This window comes from Crocodylus porosus, unplaced genomic scaffold (assembly GCF_001723895.1).
Source record: "Crocodylus porosus isolate Cpor-Errol unplaced genomic scaffold, CroPor_comp1, whole genome shotgun sequence".
In the NCBI taxonomy this organism is placed as follows: domain Eukaryota; kingdom Metazoa; phylum Chordata; order Crocodylia; family Crocodylidae; genus Crocodylus; species Crocodylus porosus.
In genome coordinates, this window is record NW_017728910.1 from 23,577,347 (window position 1) to 23,590,516 (window position 13,170).

The 13,170-nt window shown below is 46.1% G+C and overlaps 1 protein-coding gene across 2 annotated transcripts in view; it reads right to left on the reverse strand.

Annotated features, from left to right (window-relative positions):
• The window catches only part of DIS3L2 (DIS3 like 3'-5' exoribonuclease 2), a 224,967-nt gene that overhangs the window by 142,485 nt on the left and 69,312 nt on the right, over positions 1 to 13,170 (reverse strand). For both annotated transcript variants that reach the window (XM_019532860.1, XM_019532859.1), the window contains exon 7: positions 10,374 to 10,608. In XM_019532860.1, coding sequence (XP_019388405.1) covers positions 10,374 to 10,608 — 235 coding nt within the window. The remainder of the gene's footprint in view (positions 1 to 10,373; positions 10,609 to 13,170) is intronic.

Genomic DNA, 13,170 nt, shown 5'->3' on the forward strand with positions numbered 1-13,170 from the left:
GCGCTCCTGTCAAGGGGCAGGGCTACCCCTGCAGACCTCAATAGCTCACCAAAAGTCATTAAGTGGCCCTGCAGCTGAAATAATTCTCCAGCCCTGACTTATAGACTACCTAATCAGAGATCCATAAGCTTTCATAAGCACCAGCTTCCTTCAACTGATGCTCATCAGGTTATACAGGTCAACTAGCTTGCCGCCTTCCAGATGGGATATCTTAAAGTGCATCTCACCACAGGGATTGATGGGAGTGAGCTTTTGCTCATAGGACACAATCAGCATGTTAGGACAAAGATTAGGCTGAGGTCTTTGCCAGAGCAACAAATGTGAAGCTTACTTTCCAACGAAAGGCAATGGCCAAAGCCAGCACAACTCTAGGAAACACACGTACAGGGGCAATTACCAGGGAAGCCCTGTTCTCATGATGGGGCTATTGCTTTGTGAAGTCACCTCCTTTCCACCTCACCTTCCAAACAGTATTTCAAGGTCACTTGCATTTTTTCATTTGGTCAAACTGAAATCTACTTTTACCTCTCACTTGGGAGAAGAAGAGCTGGTGCCTTGTCCTCATAAGACCTCACGCTGGGCAGACACAAACAGAACAGAATGACCTACTGGCAGCACAGAAGTGCTCCCAGCCCCTGGAGAGCACGCTTTGGGCCAACGTGGCTCAGCTTTCCGGTCTCCTTTTCCTGGGACGAGGGACAGGCAACATTACATCCCTGCTGCTGAAGCCAAGCACAAGAATTGGGCAAGTTCTGAAACTCTCACTTGGGCTGCTGGTAGAGTTTACCTGCCTCTTCAGCTACAAAGTCAACCAGAAGTCTCTGGCTGACATGAAAAAAAAAAAAACCTTTCGTCTCGGGATACTAGTTATTTTCCAGTTCCAATACCCAAAAAATCCTGAGATTTGCATACAGAGACTCAGTGAGCAGGGAGAAGGCTGGAGTCTGTGACCAGACCGCCAACAGAGGGGTTCGGCCCTCAATCTACTTAATTCTTGTCCATTGTTTTCTTATCAACATCTGGATTTGAAAGGCTGTTGTGACTGGTGGGTGCAATGGCTCTCAAAGAGGGTTTGGGAAGGGGGCACCTTCTGCCTCCTTAAAGAAAAGACACAAAGAGATTCAGGCTTTTTCTGAGACTTCCCAAGCCAAGAAGCATGGGACCGGACACCCATGTTCTCCATGACAAAGCAGGGACTGGACACCAGCATAGAGGGCTGCCCAAAAGATGAGAGATGGCCAGGGTGGCAAACCTCTATCTGTGCATTTGGGAAGGAGAAATACAAGCCCTTTGACATAATCCAGGGCCCATGGGACTGAGCCGTCAGGACCCCGACACTTCTGTACAGGAGACTCCTCCATGGCTGAAACCGGGCGAGAGGCAACAGAAAGATTACAGCTGCCAGGATCCAGGGAGGACCTGGCACCAAATTCTGCTGAATGCAGCTCCGTCGCAGACATCTGAACTGGCACTTCACTCTTCCAAACCCCTCTTTTCAGCCCCCCGAAAGCCAGAGGGGGTCCGTGAGGCCGCAGTGGGAAATGCTGAGTGCGAGGATGCAGAGGTGAGCGCACCGCGTGAGCAGGAGGTTGAGAGAGGCAATTCTCAACAGGAGAGTTTGCTGCTGAAAGGAGGAGGTTTCTGGGCAGAGGAGGTGGGAAGAGGCTCTTCGCCTCATGCCAAACCAAAAATGAATTATTTTGACCCCTTTACTGTAGTGGTTATCCAATGACCATTCAATATTTCCACCCTGTGCAATGACATGTTTTCTGAGAAAGATTTACTATGTTAGCTTGGGCAACACTTCATGAGCTTATCTTACAGTGAAAACACACTTCAGCAGCTAGGATCCAGTGAGGCTGTATTATAATCCCCTTGTTTTCCTTTCAGTGATTATCTGACAAACCAAAATGGTAATAGCTTTACTTAAAAAATTAGGTATGAAATGCAAAAAACCTCTCAAATTAGTTATGTTATTACCAACAAATTCAATCCAGCAATTGTGGCATTTGCATCCCTTGCTAAATGATCACTTGAATAGTTCTCCTGTGTAGTTAGACGGCCCTGGCAAGCATTCACAGGCTAAACATTAGCAAAACAAGCCCCCCAAATTTCCTTTTACAATTAGATTACCATGACACTAAAAGGATGGCCAAAGTGGACCTGAAGTCATCAGATTAAATTCCTTATTGGTTGTGACAGATCCAAAATTACTTTCTCTGCGTTTGCATTGGTCACTGTGGAAATTTGTGATTCTTTCCAAAAGGCATACAATTAAAGATGCAATATCCACTTGCAAATGAAAATATATCACAGTTTCAGATCTTAAAAACAACTGACGGGGTGGCAAGGGAGAGTCTCCCACACTGGATGGAAAGAAGAAAAAGTAAGTGAATGCTTACTATTTCAGCTATAAACTCTTAAAGAAAAGAATCTGGTCCATTCATCAAGGCTCTCAACTGGAGGCACCACTGCTATCAACTCAATCCCACATAAAAACTGCACTGGAGCTTAGTACTCGATCATTACACCAGCGCACGTGCAAGTCCTTCAGCACCAGAAAATCTGCTGCTGGCCAGCGAAGTAACAGACTTTTCATTTCTCTGTTGTTTGTTTAAGTGGGCAGCTTTTGGTACATAATGTTTTGTACCACACATAAGTGAAGTGACTTAATCAAGAATAAATTGGTTGTTTGTAGATTTAATCTCAAAAAGATGGTGCGCCATGCTCCACCAGGAAGCATCTGCGAAAGCTTTGTCTGTTCCAGCACAAAGGAGCCATCTATAGTAAATAAGAAATTTCCTTACGAGCCACACAAGGATGTGGAGCATGGTATACTCACCACCAGATTAAACAGACTAGGGCAATGAATCACTTTGAATGGACAAGCAAAGGAGAGCAGTGTGATAAGAGCTGCGAATGCAAGGGACTAAATGGTGCAGGAATTCAGATTCCATCACCAACTCTACTATGATTTTGCTCTGCAAGGCTGGGGAGTTCATTATCATGCAACATAAACCTCAGTGCACTAAAGCTTAAGGACAAAATTGTTCCTCTTATCCTTATTTGGAAGGATACTGGCAGTGACCAAGTTTGTATGCTATATGTTCCAGGAGCGGAGAATGGTTTTGATTGATGAAGTGTGTTCACTTCACTCTGATGGGGCCCAGCCACTTCGCAGCTTTTGAAGCTTTTCTCAGTGGCGGAGCACATGCTGTCCCGTATCAGCCGGATGGCGCTAGTGTGCAGTGGGACCTTTTTGCCGCGTATGAGAAGTACCGAGACGGCTCCGTGCATTTAAAAATCAGAGCAGTGCCAAACCTGACAGGATTCCCAAGATGTTTCACAATAACTGCTGTATACAAAGCAACATCCTTAATGGGCTTTTCTTTGAAGACACATTTCAGCAACCCCACCGGCGGGTCTCAAGCGCAAGCTAACGCCTGGAATGACCAAAAAGCCATGTTATGTGAATGCTAAGTGGTAATCTGCATATAAAGACAAGAGCTTAAAATCCTAGAAAATGAGGGCTGGAAGAGACCTCAGGAGGTCGCATCTAGTTCAGCCCCCTGCTCCAAGCAGGACCAACCCCAACTACATCATCCCAGCCAAGGTTTTGTCTAGCCACCTCCGAGGATGGAGATCCCACCACCTCTGTAGGTAACTTGTTCCAGTTCTTTACTATCCTTCTGGTGAGAGAGTTTTCCTAATATCGAAACTAAACTTCCCTTGCTGCAACTGGAGCCCACTGCTCCTTGTCCTGTCATCTGCCCCCACTGAGAGCAGTCCAGCTCCATCCTCTTTGCAACCCCCATGCAGGGAGCTGAAGGTTGCTATTCAATCCCCCCATAGTCTTTTCTTGAGGGATTTGGGTTTAGTTCTTCCTAGCTAGATGACCCATCAGAGAACCACCCTGAGAGCAAGGGGCAGAGGCTGGATGGGCTTTGGAAAACACCAGAAGGTAAGAGTTGCACAGCAAGGCTTGGACGCTTGCAATGCAGCCTGCAGACAACAGAGCTGCCCATGTTGCCCCTTTCAAGAACACCAGTTTTGCTAAATGAATGAATAATTAGGACATGTTTTTATAACGGTGTTTAGTGAAACATTTCACTGGCCGGTCTAATGGACTTCCTTCCCATAGCTGTACTTATTTTTTCTTGAAGCACATGTATCCTCATTACTTCCTACAAAGACATTAGTTTACTGCTCCATGGGAAACATTTGAGTGTGTTAGATGAAGGAAATAATTGAACCACATGAATGATCTGATTCATCACAGAAAACTACTATTACCAATGACTGCATTGTGATATGTTCACATCCCACACCCACCAGCCATTTTGAATAGCATGCCCTGCGGCCTGCTCAGCCAAGGGAGAAGCACAGGTGAATTAGTCATTTCAGTAACATATGGCAATATGTTGAACTGATCTAATTCCGGTTACCTAACTATGAGTAATTTTTTATTCTTTGCCTACGATGTCATTTTGGGGTTATGAAAACTAACAGGGGAAGAAGAGCCGAAGAAATTTTGTGCCTAAGTACCACAACATTGATTTCTACTGCAAGTTTCAACTATGCAACCCAACACCCGGGTAGTGGTGCTCAACCTCTGGCCTGCAGGCCAGATCTAGCCTGCAGCGCTGTGTCATCTGGCCCGCAGAGATCCCCACAGGACTGGAAATTTGGCAGCAGGGGAGTAGTGGGAAGCCCTGGGTCCTGCTAGCTGGATCCAGTGCCTGCAGGGTTGAGTGGGGGCAGTGCTAAGACCTAGGTCCCAATCCTGGTGTAGGGGGAGAAAGAGGGTGATACCAGGCCACCATAAAGGCTCAATCCTGGTGTGAGGGGGGTGCAAGAGGGTGTTGCCAGCCCCGCAGGACCTAATCCCAGTGTGCAAGAGGCAGGAAAGGTTGGTGCTAGGCCACTGGGACCCAATCCTGGCAAGCAGGGAGCTGGGGGTGAGGCAGAGGTCCAATCTTGGCATATGGGGCAGACAGGGGACAGCGCCAGGACACCAGGACTCAATCCCAGGGTGCAGGGGGGAGCAGTGCCAGGCCCAGGGCCCAATTCAGTCAGCAGACAAGCCCCACACCACTCACCTGGTCTGTGGGGCAAAAGGTTGAGTACAACTGCTCTAGATTACACAAGCTTCAGTCAAAACAATTTGAAAACCCAACTTGTTCAAAGCTAGGAGAAAGCCATTGGCTTTGGAAGGTCCTGGGCTCCCATTTTAAAATATTAGCCAACAGAGAGGCTCTAAACATGAACCTTGGATAAACTGAAGCAGCGCTGTTCTCACCCTGCTGCACCTACCAGTTTATCTGCTGCTCCCCAAAACCCTCCCGGGGAGCAGCACCAGGATGGCTGACCAGTCTGGTCCCTTCCACTGCTGTAAGTGAGACCCCGGAGAGCAACAGTGAAACCGTCACGATCAGATCAGAGCCACCGCACTGCAGCCTGGAAAGCTATGAGCAGCGACGGGGATAGGAGAGGGTGGCTCCCTGGAGCCGACTCCACAGAACCAGAGGCTGGTGAGGAACCACGTTGAGCCGCCTCTTCTTCTTAAGGCCGACAGCAAGTCCAGAAGTCTTTGCAGATATACGTAATGGTTCAGAAATGCACAAGCAAGTGGAAAGAAAGGATCAGAACATAAGCTTTAGGCAACCTGAACTATACAATTACTACTATTGTACTGCATCAAGTTTTTTTCTGAGCTGTTCATGAAAAAGTGGAGTGATCTGTGTGTCTGGTCAGCGCACAGCTGAAACCGCCTCCCAAGAGAGTTCAAGAAAGCACGCGTCAGGTTAATCTAGCAAGGATAGGCTTTGGCAAAGTGACAGGATTTACTCACTTTTATTTACACACCTCTTTAAAAAAGGCTAAGAAGCTTTTTAGGAAAGGAGGTGCTGTTCTCAACAGTGCACACAACTGCTGCTGTTTGCACCGCTGGTGCTTCCTTGTCATCAAGTCCAAACATCCATTTCAGACGGCTGTTCTGGCGGCTGTTTCTCGAGTTCATGTGAAATCCAGGTTCCATGTGGGCCACGGTGAGGATGTAGTGTTATAAAATACCTTGCACAGGATAGGTACTGCTTTTCCTGGTCTCACGCAGAGACACAAGATTTCACTGAATACAGACAATAAAAATGTAAATAAGAAAAATGTTTTTTTAAAGCAATGGGAGCTACACATGAGCTAATAGCTCCATGTCAAGAGACTAGTAAATGAAGGTAAAAAGTTACGCTGCTGGACCTTTCAAGGTGAATTGGGTGCAAACAAATGCAAGATTTAATAGATGTTAGGGCTGAAAGGGCCCTCAAGAGATCATCGGGTCCAGCCCCCTGCCCAAAGGGCAGGAAAGTCAGCTGGGGTTGCATGACCCCAGCACGGTGAGCATCCAGGTGTTTCTTGAAGGTATCCAGAGTAGGTGCTTGCACCACTTCTGGGGGAGTATATTCCATACTCTGGAGACTCAGACAGTAAAGAAGTTTTTCATTATGTCCAGTCTAAAACAGTCTTTAAAAGCAGTTTGTGACCATTGGACCTTGTCTTCCCTTGGGGTGCCCTGGTGAACAGATACTCCCAGTTCCTGATTCACACCCCAATATACTTACAGGCTGTCACCAAGTCCCCTCTGAGCCTGCACTTCTCCATAATACACCTGGGCAGATTACATCCATCAAGGGGAAGACTTGTCCTGTAAAGCCATGGTTCAGAGAAGGACTTGGGCATCACCATAGATCATCATTTCAACTTGGGCTCTCAGTGCAACACTGTTCTCATTTTCAACCAAATCCAGGGGTTACTATAGTGAAAGCTGTCCAAAATGTAAGGACCTGTGATATACAGGAGTTCCGAGTCAACGACCCAATTGTCCCTTCTGGTCTTAACTCTGTGAAAATTTAACATTGGAAGCTCATCACTGCACGCAGGAACTAGCTCCTGTGGTCCCTGGATACGGGCAGCTTTGAGATGGAGCGCAGAAATCTAGAGTCCTCATTAAACTGTACTCAAGCAGACATGCAGTAACGAGGATCACATAATGCAAACTGACACCCAAGTCACACCGAAGTTACCTACCCTGAAAGCAAAGGGCAGTCCTTCAAGATGTGCTGTCCACATGGATTCCACACTGGGACGTGGGTACTCCACAAGGACAAGCCTAGTCTCTTTTCTGAATGGTTGCCTTGCTTTATGCCCTCTGCTACGGGGAGCAAAAGGACACTCAGGGACAGGCAGAACCCCATGTTTTTTGAAAGAATCTGATCTCACACGTGATGCACATTTGTGCCATGTGCGAAGTCTGCACGGACGATGACTTGAAGAACAACCAGTGCTTAGAATTCAGGCAATGCAGGTCTTCCAGGGAGAAAGACAACCTGGTTGGCTGCAAGCACTGGTTTGGCCTCCTCATATTTATGCTGGGAAAAGATGCTCATTTAAAGAAGCAATTAAGAAAAAGGCCTGTGCATGGTGTTACCACTGCAGGCTGAATACAACTGAGAGAGAAGCCACCAGCAAGTGACTACTGAAATCCTGCTATTGGTGTCTGCAAGTGCTGCTCAATAAAAAAGGGAAACAGTCTCCAAACAGACTCCATGACCCAAAGCTGCTGCAAGTTTCATTATCCCAATGCCACTTCCAGCAGCACTTTGTGTTATTCATCCGGGCCTTCTGTAGCAACTCAAACAAGGGATCGGTGAACTCACACATTTTTACTCCTCCATAAGAGAGGAAGAACACCGCCTACCAGCACCAACACAGCACTTTGCAGGTCACCCTACTGCTCTCACCTTCCAGCAGTGCACAGAGCAATGTGACTACAGGGTCTTTTGCAGTCTGTTGCAGTCGAATTTGGGGTGGGGGGAGTACCCTGAAGTTCTCTGGTGGGCAGGGGTATGTGGTGGGGTTTTTGATCATCTCCTTAATGATCAGTGTCAACTCAACAGCATCTTTCCTTAGCCTGAAACCTTGAGACTTTGCCTTACTAAATAGCTCACCAGAAACTCCCATTAGAGAGTTGCCCAGTTTCATTGTGTACTGCTTATTCCATCTCATAGAGAATGTAAATCTCTCTCCTTGGCAGACAGGATCCCAGAAAAAGATCAGAGCAGGATGAAAAACCTCACAAGTTTGTGGGAACTCAACACAGCTCTGCTTTTGTAGGGTCTGTGCATAGCAGTAATACTACCATGACCCGTTCCCTTCTCCCATGTGTGTCTCTCTGTTCTTGCCGAAAGGTGCTTAGCTTCAAGCAGAGGGGATTTAACACAGAGAAGCCAAGATAAAAGCCTGGTAAGAAAGATGCTTATAAGAGGGGTGAAGCACAGAGCCCAGCTGTCTCTCAAGTCAAGTCAAGTTACATGGTAAAGAAGAAAAATTGACCAAAAACTCAACTCTGCAAGTACCTGCTCACAACTGCCTTTGTTCAGGTGAGCAGCCCTACTGAGTCTATCTGTGTGAACGAAGCTATTTGTGTTGGCAAGTGTTTAAAGAAGCACCACTTGGTGCCGTTATTACTTAAGGCCAAATTTTACCTTTAAAATGTACACATAGGGCTATTTTTAATGAAATCTGGACTACGCTTGCACTTCATGAAAGTCGAATTTGGCCAAAGAAAGTCAACACTGAATGGCCATGAACCTTTCTGCATGGTGATTTTGTAGATGCTGCAGTGAAATGTAGCTGGTTTCCAGACACTTAAACCTAAAACCTGGATAAAAAAATGACATGTGAAACGGCATGAAAGAAAGGAAGTTAGCCAAAGCAAGCATCAGCTCCGCAAGACACCTCAGAGAGAGCAGCAGTAAAGGCGCTGTATAAAACAAAGGACAAAGCCTTCGAAGGCAGAGCAAGAAGAGACTAGAGGAAATCTGTGGATAACATGGCCAAAGAAGTTGAAGCAATCACTGAAAGACGTGAGAATAGCATGGTTTATCAACTCAAGATCCAAACTGGCAAGTACACACCCGCCGAAGGAGAAACAAGGAAAGACCATAACAGCAGAAAAAGAACAAGGGCGGCTGAGGGGAAGCTAAGGGGGAACCAAGCTGGTTGCTGGCTTGAAAGACCATGTGTTGATCCAACCTTCACCCTATGAACAACCATTAAAGGCAACATCACATGGAAAAATCACTCATCATCAACTTCCTTAGTTTTACAAAGCATTTAACAGGTTCCAGTGAGATCCACTTGGGAGCATCGTGAAGTGCGATGACATGCCAAGAGAAATCAGCAGCAGCAAGACGTTCTCCCAAGGCCCAGCTTACACAGTTAAAAGGAACCTTTCACTTGAGCCCGTGTTTATGTAACTTAGATGCAGGTGTCAAACAAAGCTAAGTTCTCTCCCTTCACCTATTTGGCACTGCCACCGACTTCACAGGAAAAAAAGTAGATGGATGCAAATGCAGACATTGCATCGCTGAAGAGCTGTACACGGGAAGATCGAGATTTTGTTAATGACACAGCTCTTCTAAGCAGTGGGACACAGCTCACAAGACGGCCGATTTTGCAGAAAAGATGGGGCAATCGTCAGTTATGAAAATATAAAGCTAACATGAGTCCCAGTAGCTCCCAACCCAACCTCGCACTGGAAAGTAGAGGGGCAGGAAGAACAACAGGAATAACAAGCAGGAAATCCTGTTACAAAGAGCAATTAACAATTTACATCAGAAAGATCGGAGTGGGACATGTGTTAAGGATGAAGCCAGAGGGGCCACTATGGCAGGTGTGTCAATGGGCAGCTGAAGACCCAGGTAAAATAGGCTGATTGAAATAATTCTTCAATGGAGCGGTCACTGGACTTTACAGAGAACCTGTAAGGGTAGCCTCAAGGGGATGGCAATAATGGAGTCTCTTTTGTTCCCTAAGCTACGTTTGACAACGTGGAAAGGATGCAGATTAAGAATATAGGTTTTTTTAAGCAAACCAATTCTTCAAAGAGTTGGGTTACAAACAACGTAGAACCTTGCAACCTAGAGAGAGAAATCCCCAGGAATTTCAATTCTCACCCACAGAGTGAGGAATGTAAATCAATCTGCCAGCCTAGTAAGGAAGGAAGGAAAAAGCGGTAGAAGCATCTCGAATCAGATGGCAATGGCAGCGTCTCATACAGCCCTGGGAATATCAGACATGACGGTGTTCTGCTGGTCTAACAGCCTACCAGCGAACAGTCAAAGCTACATAGAAACATGCCCTTGGCAGCCATTCAGAGCCCAACCTACTGATTAAGGCAGTTTAGCATTGATTGATCGGTGTGATAAGGCATTAGACTTCTATGCTGTGTTTTGAACTTGCAGCAAGTTGAGGCAGCAAAGTGATACTTCAACATTTTGCTGAAATAAAAGCTTAAGAGAGCAGTCTGATCTACTCACCCTTTTCGTTGGCCTCTACCGAAAGTTTCGTAATGTCCTCAGCCAGCATATTCGGCAAGTTCTCTTGTCCATTCTCTGCTTCATTATCATCAAACTGAGCTTCTATAATGACATCCGGACTATCAGCATCTCCTCTCACTGTCGCTCGAGGAAGGCAAGTCCTCAACAGCTCCTCGGGGACCTCTGATTCATGTGTGGCTTCTGTTTCCTTGTCATTGCCATCTGGCTTTATTACCTGAAGTAACAGGGGGAGAGGCATGCTAAATCACTGGACTGAAGAAAGAAAACATTATCTCTCCTCTTTCATCTGTGCTCCTGGGGGGGGGGCGCAAAAATGAATGATGGGTGGCTGGTGGCACAGTGCAATTGCCATGCAATTAGATATGGAGACTGCACAGTTCCTCGCTAGGGGAGGATGGAAAGAAATTCTTGGGGAAAAAGGCAGCTTTTTGCAATACACCCACAGAATATTCCCACCCATCTCCCGCATCCAGAGCACCTGCTGCAAAGGCTGGACCGAGAAGACTGGCCAGTGTAATTCCTCCTCATACTCAAAACCAGGGGCTGCTTCCTCTCTGACTATGGCATCTTCCACCCTCACCCCCAAGCTGTGGGTTAATTCTGCCTTTACTGGAAGCCTCCACTAGCTAAGGGGTACTTTTTTAATTGGGTCTAGCCTGCCACTTCTATCAGATGGACTCAGGATTTTATTCCCGAGCTGACTTGGATCAGGAAGAACCCCTTTCACGAAAGCCCAAACACGGGTAAGGGAACAGCACAGAGAGAGAAAGCATCATCACGAGCCGGTATGCCACCATCCTACGCCTTTCCTGCTGTTTTAAGTTGTCAAATCTTTACATGTAGAAAGAAGCGCAGAGAAAAAGCATCTAGGATTCTCCATCCCAGCATCAACTGAAGTGCCAGATAAAAATCACCTGACTCACTCACTGGGTGAGCTTTCAAATGACAGGTTAAGGCTTCAACGCTTTGTAATGCATTTCTCAGCCTACCTCAGTCTCTCCATGTACATTTATTGCACCAGAAACTCCCAAGAAACTCTGCTGCAGTTCACAATTTGCTGAGGCAGAATATGAAATTCTTTTGCCATTCCAGAAAGAGAAGCCTGGATGACCTTCATCATACAGTCCAGTTGCCTTATAGCACTGAACAGGACAGCTCCCGGTCATCAGGAACCACTGAAACTGTGCTCCACGCATGCCATCTGAAGACAAGTCCGTTGCACTAAAAAAACAAGCATCTAAATCACTTTACACATTTTAGTGACTGAGAAATGAAATACAGCCCTTGGTCCTCTCCAGGTGAGCTCTGCAAGACTACCAACACACAGCTAGAGAAATGCTTTCGAGCAGGGGTCCTGCCCTGCTATCTTTTCATAATGTACAATAAAAGCAGCAACAAAAAAAACCCGCTTAAGAGGGGGCTGATTTCAAGTCTTTCTTTTAAAAAAACTAAGATGACATTATTCTGAACTCCCGTTACCTTTTGTGACTCAGCTTTTCATCTCTATTTTCATTCTTTAATATGTATATCATTTGTTTCCATAGCAGGTTTTGAATCAAACAGTAAATGGTGAAAAAGAGGGGAAAGTCTGGCAGAAGGTGCAAAAAAAATGGCTGATTATTAAACCTGGCTACATTCAGTACATAAAATACTGACACACAAAGGTCTGGGCAAGAACAGTCTATTAGATTAGAGAGCTGACCGGGTGCCACGCGCTAGTGACTGTGCCAGTGTGGCTATCCAAAAAAGCAAACTAGTGTCAACAGTAATCTTTGGACCCTAACATGGTCAGATGGATATGTGTTCAGCTCTTAAACTTGAATTGCACCAGATGTGTGCAAGTGCGCACTGAAGTCGCAGTTCATTTTAGGCTTCACCTGAATTCCCTTCTTGCCGAGTGAGCCTCTTGAGACAATGCAAGAGATGGCCCGGGCGCAAAACTATGTCCTCCTATAGCCGCTGCAGCTAGCAATGTCAAATATACTGGAATAATCGCCAATGCTGCCTCAAGCATCATCTCTTCAGTGCCACATTATAAGAAGAGCTTGCGAGGAATGAGATGGAAGGTCAGATGAAGTGAAATATATGCTACCTGTGATGAGACGCCAAGTTTTCCGAAAACCTCAACAAAGCTGATGGCACTGACTAGCATAATATTCCCTATAGCGTAAATCAAAACCTCTAGCTACTTTTGGATCCAATCAAAATGAAATAGTGTCACCTAAAGCAGGGTCATTAGTGCAATTCTCAGGAGCCTGCGAAGCAGGGACTTTGGCACCCAGCCGACACCAGAGCAGTAGAACATGCCGATTCTGGCTTGCATCAATTTCTAGACATCAAGGCCAAGAGACACAACTGTGATCATTCAGTCTGACCTCAGGCACAACAGGAGGCCACAGAAGTCACCCTGCGTTGAGCTGTACACACAGCGTAAGACCAAACTGCTGCCCCAGAATCGCAACGTCCGAAGCGAGGACAGGTGTATTCCATGTAGCATGAGCAGCAATGCTCATACCATCCAACAAGAGTGCAGGTATGTCACAGCAACAGCACCCTTACGTATTAAGAGCAGCATGCTTGAATATCACCCCAGATTCAACTTCCATGTTATGTGGCACCCCAAAAGCATCACAGACTACTAAAAGTCCTTCTGTCGTTTCACTTCACTTTCATATTCCTCTCATTCACATCTGCAGTAACTCTGAAAGTATAATACAAGTATATGTAAAAGGTGAGCTTAAAACTAAATATACAATCAGCTAATCTGGAGCATTAT